Source organism: Euwallacea similis, chromosome 23 (genome assembly GCF_039881205.1).
Source record: "Euwallacea similis isolate ESF13 chromosome 23, ESF131.1, whole genome shotgun sequence".
Lineage (NCBI taxonomy): Eukaryota > Metazoa > Arthropoda > Insecta > Coleoptera > Curculionidae > Euwallacea > Euwallacea similis.
Genome location: NC_089631.1, coordinates 1,975,509 through 1,990,444, shown reverse-complemented (window position 1 = coordinate 1,990,444; position 14,936 = coordinate 1,975,509). Strand labels below are relative to the sequence as shown.

General features: G+C 36.4%; 1 protein-coding gene across 12 annotated transcripts in view; it reads right to left on the bottom strand.

Moving 5' to 3' along the window:
- Syt7 (Synaptotagmin 7) overlaps nt 1-14,936 on the bottom strand; it is a 260,026-nt gene that overhangs the window by 65,536 nt on the left and 179,554 nt on the right. For 2 of the 12 annotated variants that reach the window (XM_066401747.1, XM_066401750.1), the window contains exons 1-2: nt 13,601-13,784; nt 3,375-3,591 (exon numbers count right to left, since the gene is read on the bottom strand). The exons of the other annotated variants lie outside the window; for them this stretch is intronic. In XM_066401747.1, coding sequence (XP_066257844.1) covers nt 3,375-3,439 — 65 coding nt within the window. In that variant the 5' untranslated portion in view covers nt 3,440-3,591; nt 13,601-13,784. Of the gene's footprint in view, nt 1-3,374; nt 3,592-13,600; nt 13,785-14,936 lie in introns of those variants that run through there. 12 annotated transcript variants of the gene reach the window in all.

The following is a 14,936-nucleotide window of genomic DNA, read 5'->3' as shown; positions in this document are numbered from 1 at the left end:
ATGGTTGCCGAGATTCCCATGGAGAAGGTTCAGAATAGACACCCTGTATATTGGAGCTCCTTGTTATAGAATGGCGGTGAGTGATTGATGAGGCAATATCACATATGCAAAATCCCTTATAAATCCCACGGACTTAAATTCCTATTGCTCAAACACATGGCAAATTCCACTCTTAAACTATTTTAGCTTTTTTCTCGGATTAAAGGGTGCATTTTCTCTGATATATAGAAGCCATTAGCCAGGGATTATCCCTCATTTTAATACCTTATGCATTTTAATAAGAGCCATTGTGACCCAGAAACTTAAAAGCACTACAAAATCACCAATTTTTCGTTTATTAAATTCAGTTTTGTAAATTTCATGCATTTGCATTTCGATTTTATTTCACTGTATCTCCTTTAATCGCCACCGCAGTGACTGGAGACATTTTATACTTTTGTTGCTGCCGTTGTTATCATCTTCATCACCATCATAATCATCATCATCATCATCATGATCATCATCATCATCATAATCATCGCGTGTTACAATCATCAACGTATTTTATTCGCATTTTCTAGAGAAATCGTGGATGATGGAATTACATATTCTTCCTAGTTGCACATGGAAATAGGAAGAACTCACATCACTACTGTATCTTGAATACATCATTAGAGTTATCCCCTTCAATGTTCCCAGCCTTTAGAATGGGGCGGAATTGTAATGAATTTTAATGAGCTTATTATATTTAGGAGGGTAATAACTGAATAGATCTTTGTGGAATACAAACAACAGTTGCTTCCTCCATTGGAGGAAAAATCGATCGATGTTACTCATAGTAAATCAACGCACACTAATCACCAACTGTATGTGCCCTAATACGCCCGGCTTCATTACTGTTGATTATTCTAAATTACCAGTAAAGGCGATAATCTCGTAATTGTTAAATTACCATCTTTATGCAAATTCGCATTTAGTCGCATTGTTCATTTGATTGGTTTCGATTACTAGCGTACAATAGATATTAATGAGCAATCTTAATACTTTGACTAGGATATATTAGGATCTCTTTAAATAAGATTTGAGTTTGGATGTCTTTTGTGAAGTTAAATGGCCTAAAAGCCATGTCGTATATTTGTTCGGAGAGAATTTCGATACTATTCTAAAGTAATTTTCCAAGTAACCGCAGTAACCGAACCTGAAGTAACCGCAGTAGCCAAATCTGAATTAACCGCACTAAACTGATTAATATTGGGGTGACCTGAACTGATCTGAAGAGACGTCAGTATCAGAATTTTTGAAGTAATCCGAACTGATAGGGGCAAAATTTGGTAGTAATTTCAAAGTAATCGGGTCCGCGTTAAAATTTCTAAGGTCATCACACTGACATGGTAATGGTAATTCTGATTAGTTCGGGTTGAAGTTTTCAGAACAAAACTATTGAGTAATTTTAATGCGGCCGGAGTTGACTTAAAATATCTAGCCAGAGTCAGTAACCGAACTGATATGCACAGAATTTAAAACAGTGATTACCAAGAAATCTTGATTAGATGATGACGGTAATTTTGGGGAAATCTGAGCTGATTAGGCCACATTTATATTTAATAGTAGTAATTCGTAAGTAAGTTGGACTGAAATTTCGAGGAAATGAATAATTTTGGAATAACGCGAATTAACTTGGAAAGAGTTAGTTACAATTCGAAGTAATTCGTCGAGTCCTGATGATAGCCAGAAAGTTCATATGATATTCCAAAATTCAGAAGCAAATTTAGAAAAAATCAGGGGGCGTTCCAAAGAGGGTTTGAAATTAATAAAAAAAGTATGGAAGACGAAAAATTTAATTTTGCAAAATTCATTATACCATTTTGTTTGTTGCGTAATGCTTGATAGCTGTAATATCCACAATACATCACTGAAATTAGTTCATTTTGAAACTAGAAGATTATCATTTAAAATGCTTATATTGATAAGAAAATTGGAAGAAAATCAGAGGCGTACATACAACTTATCTGTGACACGCTCATTATCCCATGTTGTCTGCTTTTTAACTGAAATGTGGAGAAATGGCAGTCATTTTGGAGTAACCTAAGTAAGAGAAAGAGTCAGCAATTTGGGCGTAACCCGATTTCAGTCGAGCAAATCTATTCAGCGTAATAAATCGGTGCTTTCCTCCAGAGACAGTGTCAGTTATTTTGAAGTAACCCTAGAAGCAGCCTGGATTTTCTCAAAGAGGAACATTTTGTCATTGGTAATTTTGGAATATCTCCAATTATTCTGGATTAGATTTGGAGGAATTTTGAGGTAAACCGGACTGACTTCAAAATAGTAATCTAGATATTTTGAAGCATCTAAATTACTGTTTTGAAGTTTTGAAACCAGTCATCCGTGTCCGATCTGACATGAGATTAAAGGTAATTTCTTGGACGAATCGCAATTGATTTTCATCGAAGTTGGAGTAAGAAAAGTAATAACTGCGTAATGACATAGCCAGACTTTACCTCAGTGGATTTTTTAAATTAGTTTGGAGTAACCCGAGCCGTGTGGAACGAGCAGTTCTGTAGTTTGTAGTGTTAGTTCTACTAACCCGAGCTGAGTTGAAACCGATAATTTTGAAGGCACCTGAGTGGGCCTGGAAGAAACAATCTTGAGCCAACTATTTGAGTCAGTTCCAATCTGAACTAACCTGAACCAACATGACGAAAAACTAACCTGAAAAAATATGAATAGTTAAAAGGAATAAAATTTCTTAATATTAAAAATTCACATGAAAACTAATTAATCACAGAATTTTATTACCGTTAAATGAACAATTGCGTCCATTATTCGTTTAAGCTATTTTCTCTTTCCTCTCTTTGCCTATAATAGAACGTTCAAATTACCTGCCGATCGCCGTTTTCCATTGTGAACTCGTGAGTTTTTTCAGTTTTTAGGTCAATTGCGCTCCAGTTGCTCGGAAACTTAGAAGCAGCCAAATAAGTTAGTTTATCATTCGCTAAAGCTGGTAAACACGTGGGCTTCCTGAAGCTGGAATTAGAACTGTTTTCTATTGGCAATTTCTCTCGAATAGAACCCACAGTTTCAGTTGCAGCCTGCACAGTCTGACCTTGTGAATAATGCCTACTGCGTGCATAATGGGTTTATGAATCGCCAACCTCGATTACTCACAGCTACAATGGCAGCTAATTTCGTTTCATGATAGCAGCATTTCTCATAAATAGTAGATTTTTTGCCGCAGCTTAATATTCACAGCTCGTCCAGCGATAAATTCACCTTGATAACAAGAACTAATAAAATCAGTTGAAAAGGGTAGTTGCAAAACGGCTTTTTGCGGATTTAGGGAAGATTTGTCGTGTGAGGGACGGCCAGGAATTAACGGAATTTTGGGTGTGACTTACCTGGCTGAGTAATATTCGAAGAACGCCACTAGGATTTCTATAGACCTTGAAAACGCTTGCCACATTGTTCATCATGGCTTGGGTCCAGAAGGTCTAAACTTATCACTTTCCTGGATATTGGAAACCGTTCTCACCACTAATTTAAGCGTATTGATACGATTGCCATTGTTTGAAAAATTGGATTGCCATCACTAACTTGAATAATTGACTTCGTTTGCTGGAAATCCAAGAGGAGTCACAACATTTTCACTTGCCATCAGAGATTTCACAACTTAACGCCCCCACCTTTTATCGCAAATTGTGTTTGCAAAGTTAATCATCATAAATTATATTTAAATTCTGTTTTGAAGCGGAGTTTTAATTTTCATTTTCATTTCGGATTCAGGGAAGAAAAGATTTATCGCTGCTTATTCGGGGCGCTCTGGACCAGCGAGACTGGAACGGGGCGACATTTCGGAAATGGGGTTTCGAATTGTTTCCTAAGGTTTATGGGTGGCGATTTTTATAATTGAAAGGGGCGTATTAGCAAATAAAGTTTCGAAATAGTGGGTCAAGTGCTCCTCAGTTGCGGGAAGTTTCCAGTTTTGTCTGATTCGTATTCTGGAGCGATAACTGAGGCATTGATATCGCTTAGAGAAGTTCGTGAGAAAAAGTTTCAGTTATCAATCGCGCGAATTATTGCGGTAATTAACTCATTGGAGTAATGAAATAATTGAAATAACGAAATTATTAAAGTAGTGAAACAATTTAAATAACAAAATAATTGAAGTAATAAAATAATTGCCGTAACGAAATAATGTCCCTTGATGAACATCCCTAGTACTTCTCACTGCAACGATTTAATTAGATAAGGGTTGGTCTTAGGGCATTAAAAAAAATTAACTGACATTCTTACGTCCTCTGAAGTCACAGGTGGGCGTTGAAAAGTTTTCGTCTGCATACCCTTAAAAGCACGAAAGATGTTCCATCAAAGGTGTATAATACCGAAAAAAGCACGTTATGCCAACAAATATTTACCTCCAAAACTGAGTATTTTACCTGGATATCTGCCAAATACATATCGATATAGTTCACCCCTACATACAACGTAGATGCCTGGATATTTAGTCATATTTATTAATTCATTTTTACATCTGAAGTGTTTATTACATACGTAATTTCGAGCAATTTTCCAACCAGTAGAAACTTCAACATTACGCCTTTAAATGGCATTTCTCTCATTTTGCAAGTCTCCAAGAGAAACGTAAAAACCATAAAGTTAATTTTAATTTAATTTTAACTGGATTAAAATTCCTAGCAGATTCGATTTAATGTAACTTGAAATTGCAAATTTACCCATAAAACTGGATATTTTACCTGGATGTCTGCCAAATTCATATAGTTCACGCCTACATATGTAGATGCCTGGAAATTGCTTATTAATTTTTCCCTCTTAACTGCTCATTATATGTTTAATTTCCAGCAATTGCCCAGCTAACAACAGTCTCCGCAATACTCTCTTAAACGGCATTTTGCTCATTTTACAAATCTTAATGAAAAAACTTAATTTGGCGCTTAAAAAGGAAATACAGTCTTAACAGGCTTAAAATCCCGGTTAGATTCAATGTAATGTAACTCGAACTTGCGAGTCACCGACTGCTAAAACGACTGTTAAAATTGCGTCTCTCAAACAATATTTTTCTTCAATAAAAGTTGATTTACTCTATTTTTACGTGTCACAAATAAAATCGACAGCAAACGAATTTCGGAGACTGTTGCTGAGTATCGAGGAATTTCGCTTAAGTCTCAAAGCTCCTCAATATAATATAAGAGGGATTTAGTGCTCAGGTGATACGAAGCAGGAGCGTAAATACTCGTAAACCTATTACTCAAGGTTTTTCTACTGGATGCAATGTCAGGTAAGAATGTTCTTTGCTCTAAATTAGTCTACAAAGTTTTTGTTCCTGCAAGAACAAGGGAAATCTTGTTTAAGAGGATTGTATCGACTACTGCCGAGGAAAATTGCATTTCGTTCTTCCCAGAGAAATTCAACTCAATGAGACATTCCACTTTCATTCTTCGTGACTCATTAACTTGAGCCTCTATATGGAAGTTTTAATGCTTAACATGCAGACAGAATAGAGGCGTTAAATAGAGACACGATTCAAAGCTGTTTAATTAAGAAGAGATCGATTGATCGGGATAGCGAAATTTGGGGCACCGTGCACGGGAATCTAGTAGAGGCACGTGGGAATTCGATATCGTCGTAAACAACTCGTGGTGAATAATTCCCGAAGAGATTTTTATGTTTTGGAAATAGATACTTTGCTCCCAGGGAAGTTCTAATATAAAAAGAAATGTGGTATAAATCTAAAGCAGCAACCGATGTCAGGAGGAGCAACCGACGGCAAAAGGAGCAGCTGACGTCAAAAGGAGCAACTGAAGTCAAGAGGAGCAACTAATGTGAAAAGGACCGACTGATGTCGAAAAGAACAACTGATGTCAAAGGAAGCGACTGTCGTCAAGTTACTCACCTAACGTCAAAAGGAGTAATAGACGTCAATTGGAGCAACAAACGTCAAACGGAACAACTAAAATCTAAGGCAAGTGACGTCAAAAGGAGCAACTGACATCAAAAGCCGCAACTGTTCGAGGATCATTTAAAAGGCTGTATAAAAGCCATCTCAATGACTCGTTACATAGAATGTGGAACTAACAGAGTATATTCTTTCCACTTTAACACACAATATTTCCGTCAATTCAAGATTACATGGACGACATGCACGAGTGGGAATACATTTATATTATTCGAGAAGATACGGGCGCGATTGATATCGAAAAGAGATGGATTTAGCTCGCCTTTAACGCACAGATTGATAAAACGGGGCATTTTTATATTACATGTTCAAACTTTGATTTTTTTACCAAATATATCAATATTTTATTCAATATGAAAGAAACGGTTTAGTTAAAGGATTGTGAGTTCTGGTAAGATTGAGTGCGAAAGCGATAAAAGCCGAGATTTGAAAGGCAAACGAGTAGAGTAGCGAAGCCAAAAATTCTGAGATGCGGATAAATCCGAACTAACCTGATCAAAGTTGAAACAATTTTGTTTAGTGCATAAAAATACGTAAACTAAAGAAAATGAATGACACGGATTAATGAGGTGAAGAATTCACTGGAATTTTAGTTTTAAAATTGGCATTCCAAGACTGGGAAATAGTGTTTTGCGCGCGAGCCGAGCAGAATAAAACCCCGCTAAACGCATTTTCGGTCGCGAAACGTTCGACAATTTTTTAACGACCGTCTTCTGTTGATACTTTTTTCGTTTTTTATATTTTATAAAAACACGTTGCCATTTTTCAAAGCTTTACAACATTATTTCGTAGACACAGGGACCGAAGCAACCAAACAAACAGGGCCCGGAAAATGGTTTTGCCGATCCCTTAGGTAAACTTTCTGATCCTCACTGACAAGACTCAACCTTCAAGTAGAAAAATTGAACAAAGCGCATTTATCCTCGGTGATCGTTAAAAAAAATTGTGGATCATGGAATTTTCTGTGCAAAGCATCCTTACCCAACCAATGCACTTAACAAAACTGACCTTAAATTCTATCGAACGAGAAATTCTGCTTGAGCTTCGAAACAATTATAAAAGAATGGGGCACAATGTTGTCTCGAAACTGTTTACCGCAAGCTTAAAAGTTAAATCCTAGACAGCCTTGCTTGGGGGCGTTAGCGACCCTTTATAGGGGCGGGTTTCGGGTCGAATTATTGTACCAAGAAATGTTAGATCAGTTTTAAGAGGAGACTCACGTATACTTATTAAAACCACAATTCCTGGGTAAATGCACCCCTAAATCTACATAAGCTTCAGGTCGTTTTCTCCTGAACTAATTAATACTGGTCAAGGCAGTAAATCAGGGCTGTAGTTAATTAACCCACATGCTTTTAGCACCGAATAATTTGTTTTAAAATCCTGCAAAATGAGCTTTTGTGGCAGAAGAAAGTGCGGTTTTATTTTCGATCAATAATCCATTTGAAATCAATTAACTAAGCTCCTCACGAGAAGTTGATAAAACAACTTGCACTTCGTGAATGATAAAATAGCTCTCCAATAGCCTCCAAAGGATCGAAACACTCCTAAATCCTCCTTTAGATTCTCTTATCTAGCAGTTACACAATCCATATCCCTTTCATGTGATTGGGGATTGGGGGCAACCCCCCAATTACCCCTTTCAAGAGGAATATTTATATTTAATATAGCAAACAAAACCTATATCTGCAGGTAGTAAACCAACATGAAGGGCAGAATTTTTAGGGGGGTTTTAATGCTACGAATATGGAGCGAATTTCGAAAGAAAACAGCCATGGAGATGACAATACAAAGGGAAAATGAAAAGGGAGAGTTGAGTTATGAAATGTTTGCGGGGAAATAAATTTTCTACATTTCAATGGGACGTGGGGAAAGTTTTAGCAACAAAGAGATGCTTCATTTTATCTGTTTTGAAAAAATTGCCAAAGCTTATTTCGTCAAATATGTCTCAATCTTTTACCTCAAATAAAGTTCTTCAGACAACTCATCAATCGAACTAAGAGCGCTTAGACGCTCTACAAAGCTCAGATTTCTCCGTAAAAAAAAGTTGGTGGTGTAATGGCAATATTTAACTTCCATTAAGCACACCGAAAGCTGTCATGTTCACTTTTTCCATTTCAATCGACACTAAAGATATAGAGCCAATAAATCATTTGAAACCCGTTAAGGTCTCGGTAGCAGTTCTTATGAAGCCGAGGTCGTTAAATTTACGCATAAAATTCAAATTTAATTTCCTGTCAATCACTTTTCTAACAATTTATTACGGCCCCCACTAAATTATGCAGACGCTATCAGAAATTACTGGGATCCTAAAGCCCTTGGCGATTTAGGGGGCTTCTTGGTGAATCAAATAGCGGAAGGTTTAGCAAAGAAGACTTGAGTGTACCTTTTTTCTATTTACGTTGCTTTAATTCTTAATTTAAAAAAAAGTTTATTAATAAAAATGTATTTTACTTTACTCGACGACTATGACTTTTGAGCAGTCAGAAATATTGAAAAATGTTAAAGACAGCCTAAAGGAAAATGACAAAAAAGAGATGAAAAGGGAGAAGAAAAGGACATGAGTTTCTCTTCTTCTGGGGGGCCGTGCACTTCCCTTCGAAGATTTTTCCTTTTTTGAAAATTTCGTGTTTCTCGCGCTCCTCTTGCTCGCTTTCTAACGGAGGCGAAGGCACTTTCCAAATTTATGATTTCCGGTCTTGGATAATTTTTCTTTTGCAAAATTTTGGAAATTTCGGAAAAACTGTTTAGAAGAAATATTCTGTTGCTTTTATAAATGGAGGTGTTTTATTGATTTCAATGTAATTAAGGTCGCTGTAATACAAAAATCCATTATTTAATTCATCAAATATGCACTGTTTACCACTGGATTTTGCCCTGAATACATGACTTGAATAATTTATCATAGCTTGAATAATACAACGAATTATAGCGGACATTCATAAAGCAAATTTGTTACAGAAGGAAATGTCTATTATTTGTAGAAATTAAAAAAACAGCTATATGCCGGAAATATTACAACAGTTTTTGACCTTTTTATAGATTTCTTTGCACTCAAAATAAATTATTAATTGACTTTTATGCGTTTGGAAAAACATTTTTAGGGATGTTCAACTTACGGTCCCTTTAAAATCGCAAAAAGTAGAATGTGACCTCATATCTCGGAAACCAAAAGAGATTTTGTAGATACGCTTGTGGAGGGTCTTAGAATGCTTTAAAACGATTAATTTTAACAATTTTTAAGAAAATTTCTCACCGCATTCTCGAGATATCGACGGGCGAAGATTGGAAAGTGGCAAGAAACAGGTCGGACATTTTTAGAACAATTCTAAAATTTCCGATTTTTAGTTTTTTGGTTTAATGAAGTAATATAGGTCCTATATTGATCCTGGATTCCTCAATTGATATTGTGAAGCCTTGAATAAGTGTTTTTTATTGCTTAGCCCCTTTAAACTGGTACAAAATAGGCACTACTGTGACCCCGTATCCTTGAGCGCGTCTACCACTCTTTGTGCACCAACCTTAAAGTAAACTTCCTCCAGAATCTTCTGACCTAAATGTTATTTATATCCTCATTAATAAATACTCCCTGCCATTAAATTATACATAGAGACTGTACCATGAATATGTATAGATCAGGGATCTCAAAGTGTCTTGAAGTCACGTCCAGCTATCGATCTGATGTTCGTTGAAAATTATTCTCTCAGGCTGGAGAAAGTCCGCAATCATGGGCTTAAAGGTAAAAATTGCATGAATGGGAGAAATTAATCGTGCAAAAACACCTGTTTGCCCCAGCTCTAAATCAACCATTTTTATGAGGTTGGGGAACAGTGCTTTATGGGCCACGTGTGCCTGATGCATTTCATCTGTATGCATTTCCTGTATGCTAAATTTAACGTTTGTTACAGCTGTAACTGATCAGTCATTGTTGCTGGTGAACCCAAAATTGTTATTTCAATTAAAGGCGGAAATTATTCATTTGCATGCACGAGGGAAAAACAGAAGCCCAAATTGCAGATGTGAGGGAAAGACGCAGCTTCTAATTAACCTGTGTGAAAGCGGGTATTTACCCACTCTCGTATTCTCCCAGTTTTTACTGCATCCCTTTTAAAAATGGCTCCAATTCATATGAGAAAATAGAGAGAGATGCAAGCTTGATAAATTTAAAAGGGCTTTGCTTCCATGTTTTTGTTATATCTATTTATAATGGATGTGCTCCATAGGTATCACCGGCAGCATTTCCATTAAGGTCATGTTAGGCATAGCCTAAAAGCCTTTGCTTGTTTGCCTATATCGTATAACTCTAGTGTGGGTTAAATTAACGTCCCATATACAACAAGAGAAGTGGGGAAATCCCTCCTAAAAGGATTAAAATGTTTCCTTTAAGCTATTGTATTTCAGACGCTCAACATTGAGGGCCGATAGGCTCTCCATCTGGCTTATTTTGGGGCTGATACGCCTAAAAGTTATTCTTTTTGCGGTAAGTGAGTAATTTCCTGAAAACTGGGTTAACTGATACACACAGTTAAATCTACATTAAAGAGCTTAAATTCCCCGGTATCTCACCACGTCAGGGTTTTGAGCCTTTAAGCTTAGGGCCATATTACTTTAGGCCCCCACTGTACTTACTTATGTTATTCTTGCCCTAATTAAAGGCTTAAACTTCCCGATCGTGAAAGTTAATTAGCCATTTTACCAAGGAGCGGTTTTACTTCTTCCTCAATGATGAGATCATTAAAAATTTAAATAAAACTCTCTCGTTTAGGACGATATCTGAAATAATGTATTCAGCGGCAGCCACCAATCACGGCTCTCTTCTTTTGAATTGAAACAGGAGGCTATTCGCAGTCAGCTCCATTAAGCCCATGTCCCATAAATAATACCCATTCAAATTGAAATCGACGTTTCTACATGGGCGACTTTCAAAAACCCATTGAGTTGTTAACAACGGGGATAGTGTCATCGGACTATGCACAATCAGGGATTGTTTTTAATGGAGAATTGTTGGGGGGCAGATTGCGGGAAAAGATTTAGATTTGGATAAATATAGAGGGTGTCCCAGGTTATACTTCACAGCACCTAAAGTGTATAATCCGAATTTGTCAAATGTCAAATGTCAAATGTCAACCGTCAAATGTGAAAGATACAGCACCATCTTGAATTTCTCCTCGAGCAGTTTTCAAAATAGTTGCAACAACGGTTCTTTATGAATAGAGTGTAGATGTTGATAAGTGTGGAATTTTTGACAACTTTTTTTGGACCATCTCATGTGTTTAAAATTATATTCAGCCTGCCTTCACTCCGTAACTTTTTTCACGACCTCACACGTGGAAAGCAAAGAAATTCCGCGATTTCAAAGGAACTTAATTTATTCAAATTTAGCTAGAGGAAGCGCACTGCTAAAGGCAACCTGCATGCACCTGCAAATAGTGATTTTACAGTCAGTTTGCCTAACAATAAAGAAGTTTCTTATGCATTTATTTTGTATGTTGACTTTGACTCACACTTCAGAACCAAATCTCTCTTTTTCATTGATTTTTTCAATTGCCTGGTTTATTTACTGACTATTTATGTATTTATAAACGCTAAAAATCTCAGACCTAATCTTAAGAAGAAAGTTACAGTTTGAGAATTGTAGAAACCAACAGCCCACACGTGAAAAACAAAGAAATTCCACGACCTTACGAAAAGTTACAAAGTGAAATTCCATGGGGATTTTAAAGATACTAAAAAGGGCACTTGCGCAACAATATCACTAAAACCCACCGTTCAAATTAAAAATGTTATGTGCGAGAATACAGAAATTACGTAGAGACTTTGTGGCAATTTATAAATACGGAAATTCCATAAGGGTTTTATCCAGCTTAAAACGGATCGACTCTGGAAAATTCCTAATAAATCCAGAATTCTGGCAAATGATCTATTTGTAAACATGAAGACGATATGATATTGAATGGAAACTTTTGTGACAAAGCCCCATAGAATGAGGAAATTCGATAAGAATTTTAAGAACTAAAAAAATAATCTGACCATCGGGAAATAATATAGACAAAAACCACACTCTTTCAGTTGAAAACAACGTTTTTAGTCAATTTTTAGATGAAATTGGAGCGATATTGAATAAGTTTTGAGTACACAACAAATATTTTATCCAAAATCTGTCGTGACGTTACACCCTTTTACCTCCATTTAACCCACCCAGTATCTCCAGCGGTTTCCGAGATATTTTGAGGTTGAAAATCGAATTTAACCTACTCTGTCCATAGAAATTAATTTAAATTTTTATGTCAGTTTTATTAATAGAATGAGCTAATAGTATAATTAATAGAATTCGTAAAATTGTAGAATTAATCAATTTGGTATCTGTAGATTATGATTGTTGTTCAGACCCAGTCAATGGGTGCTGGGCAAAAATACACATCAAACACGAAATAATATTTATTTCATAAATTTCCCTGTAACCTACAATTAACTTCTATAAGTGGCACCTAGTTATTGTCCAAAATAGGTATAAATTTGTCCTTAATGGAATCCAATTTCAAGGAAATGGGTCATCATCGAGTTCAAAAGTATAATTTCGGTGTTGACTGGTTTATAAACATTTTACAAATTCCTCTTGCGTGACTCGTTTCATTTGATCACGTAAACCTGTCGCTTTTTAAAGAACTCTAATTGACTTGTAGGAGCATAATGTCGTTGAGTAACAGGTTATTCCACCATTTCCAGTAAAAGTTACAAAGTGGAATTGAGAATTTTAAACAATATGAAAACATTGGGAAATCGATAACAGATTATAAGGAAATTTCCGAGTGAAATTCGATATAAATTATGTTATCAAAATTATAAAAGAACTATGTAAACCCCCGAAGCGCTTACAGGTGTTCGTGAAGGGAATAGATTGCAGGTAAGGGCTTTCTTGCGTGAAGTAATTAATGACTTACTTGACTGGATACTTGACAGCAGTCCTCATTAATACCATCAATCTCCTTCATGGGTACCACAAAGAAATCCTGGGTATTTAATACCAGTAATGTGATCGTATGCATAAGACATAAAGGTAACTGTGGGTATTAGAGGAAGTAAATTGCCCATGCAGTTACTGCATGTATAAATATAGAAGTTGGTTGAATTAGTTATGATGTGGAAAGCCACGCGATATCGGTGGAAAGTCTCCACCAGCAGACCCCAGTTATTAATTAAATTAAAAATCAAATTATGTAATAAAATGCAGAATATCAGAGCGATGAGGGAGGAGCGTTTTACAATTTTGTACGTGTGTGCGAATGAATTTCATTTTCTCTTTTTGTGCAAACCGCCAAGAGCTGCTCGGCAATTAAAGTAGAAGATAAATCTAATCCCGCAGTTAACAAAATTTTCCAAAACGAAACTTTCTGCAGTTCAGCTGCCGCCCATAAATCCAGCAAACGTGCAGAATAAGAAGGCAAGTTAATTTCCCTCGTTCATCTCACAAACTACTGAAACAGATGTTGCTAACGCCAGATCATCGCGACTGTTCCAATTTAAAAACAAATCTCCACGTGCATTAAAATGCATTCTTCCTCTACATATATGTATATCTTAAAACAAGAAGCATGGCAAGTAAACATATGTGACCCCCTTTCCGCTCCGCAATCAATAACCCCAACAAACCATTTATCAACAACCAGTGTATTCCTTGGAATAATTAAACCGCAGAGAGTCAGCAACACCCAAACGAAAACAAAACAGCATCGTCCAGACGAGAAACAATTGACGGTCCGAGCGTGGGGTAACGGAAAACAAAGGCGCAACGATGTCGCTGTTTGGTCGCGTGAGCCGCCGCCGCGTTCGCCGATTCGCAACTGTCTAGGGCACCATGGCACACTACCACTTGTGGCGCGATTTTTCTGGGCTGGCAGGGGTGGAGCGGGGGGAGCCAGGCGTGCAACACGCACCCTTTAGTGAAGAAGTCGGACGCGGGGTGAATTTTGAGTTACGTCTGTTTTTCCTTTGTGTATGCGTGTGTTGTGGGTGGAATATTGCTGATCTTTTGAATTTCGGAGAATGAAAAGCCTATGAGAATTTGGGGGATGAAACTGTTTTTTATAGAAGCCATTGCTCATGTCTGGTTTTAAACGACAATAGAAAAACATTATGTCATATCCACGTGAACATACAGGAAAAGCGGGCCGTGACATTTGGTGGTCATTTATACGTCCATATCAAGTCAATTATTGACGTTGAATTTTACGAGAAGTGACGAAAAGACAACGCATTTTTATCGTCACAAGGCTACCTGAGGTGTTATTTCTGATTTAACTGATACTTCTCAGATTCTCAGATTGTGATCGTGAAATTAAAGAAATCCTATATCTGCTTCGTGGAATTTACTAAAATGATAAAACCACGAGAAAATAAGAAAACTCTGGAACAAATTAAGTAAAAAAGGCTCACATAGAAAAGTATCTATTCAAACCAAAAGTTAGCTTAAAAATTCCATTTGCGAAAATATAAAAAATTCATAACAACTATAACGAGGTTTTATGGAAAGTTGTAAAGTGATAAAACGACGTGAAAATAAAGAAAATCGTTAGGGAGTCTGTGCAAAAAATTCTAAAAAACACATTTAAAATTTATTCTAAAAGTACTCGAATGACGGTACCTACCCTGTATCATTTTGAATTGCGAATGTTTTTTGAGACATAAATCCATAAGAACTTTAAAATGACCAAAAAGGTTATTTTTCAAAGAACTGCGTTTGAAGGGTTTTATGAGTGAAGAGAAGGGAAATTCCATAGGGACTTTAACAAGGTTTACTGGGACTTAAGCAAGAATTTCACTATAACTTTATGCCAAAATATTTAGTAGTTTCATACGTCCCCTAATTTGCTTAAAGCTCTATAACATCATTATTTTAAACAGAAACAGTTTGCTTAGGCCAAAGTTTCTATAGACGCAGTTAAGGAAATTCCATAGGGACCTTAACAGAGAATTAACTGAAGAATTA